The sequence below is a fragment of the Fulmarus glacialis genome, unplaced genomic scaffold (genome assembly GCF_000690835.1).
Source record: "Fulmarus glacialis isolate BGI_N327 unplaced genomic scaffold, ASM69083v1 scaffold19418, whole genome shotgun sequence".
In the NCBI taxonomy this organism is placed as follows: domain Eukaryota; kingdom Metazoa; phylum Chordata; class Aves; order Procellariiformes; family Procellariidae; genus Fulmarus; species Fulmarus glacialis.
The window spans coordinates 1,390-1,736 of NW_009230354.1; the positions used below are offsets into that span (position 1 = coordinate 1,390).

The window sequence follows — 347 nt, forward strand, 5'->3', positions numbered from 1 at the left end:
TGTCCGGATGGGCGTATCCCAGATGTCGCCCACGTACAGGGAGCGGTCAATGCCACCAATGATCTGCAGCAGAGGCAGAAAGGCGCTGCCACCACACGCTGCCAACTCTGGGGCACGTCCCCCACGGGCAGCCCCAGCGGCCTCCCCGGCCTGCCTGCTGGCTGCAGCGCACTCACCATGCTGCCGCCCACCGACGCCGGGGCCTCCGTCTCGTTGGGCGAGAAGCCTGCCCCGCAAAGCTGGAGAGAGAAGATGTTGGGCACCCGCGTCTGCTTCACCAGGGAGTCAAAGAAGGGCTCCAGGCTGTCATCGGGCTGGTGGGAGGAGAAAGCAGAGGCAGGACAGGG

At 66.6% G+C, this 347-nt stretch overlaps 1 protein-coding gene across 1 annotated transcript in view; it reads right to left on the reverse strand.

Annotated features, from left to right (window-relative positions):
- Window positions 1-347, reverse strand: part of BACE1 (beta-site APP-cleaving enzyme 1) — a gene marked incomplete at both ends in the record, with an annotated part of 2,819 nt that overhangs the window by 1,385 nt on the left and 1,087 nt on the right. The window contains 2 exon segments of the mRNA XM_009584197.1: window positions 1-63; window positions 177-314. Coding sequence (XP_009582492.1) covers window positions 1-63; window positions 177-314 — 201 coding nt within the window.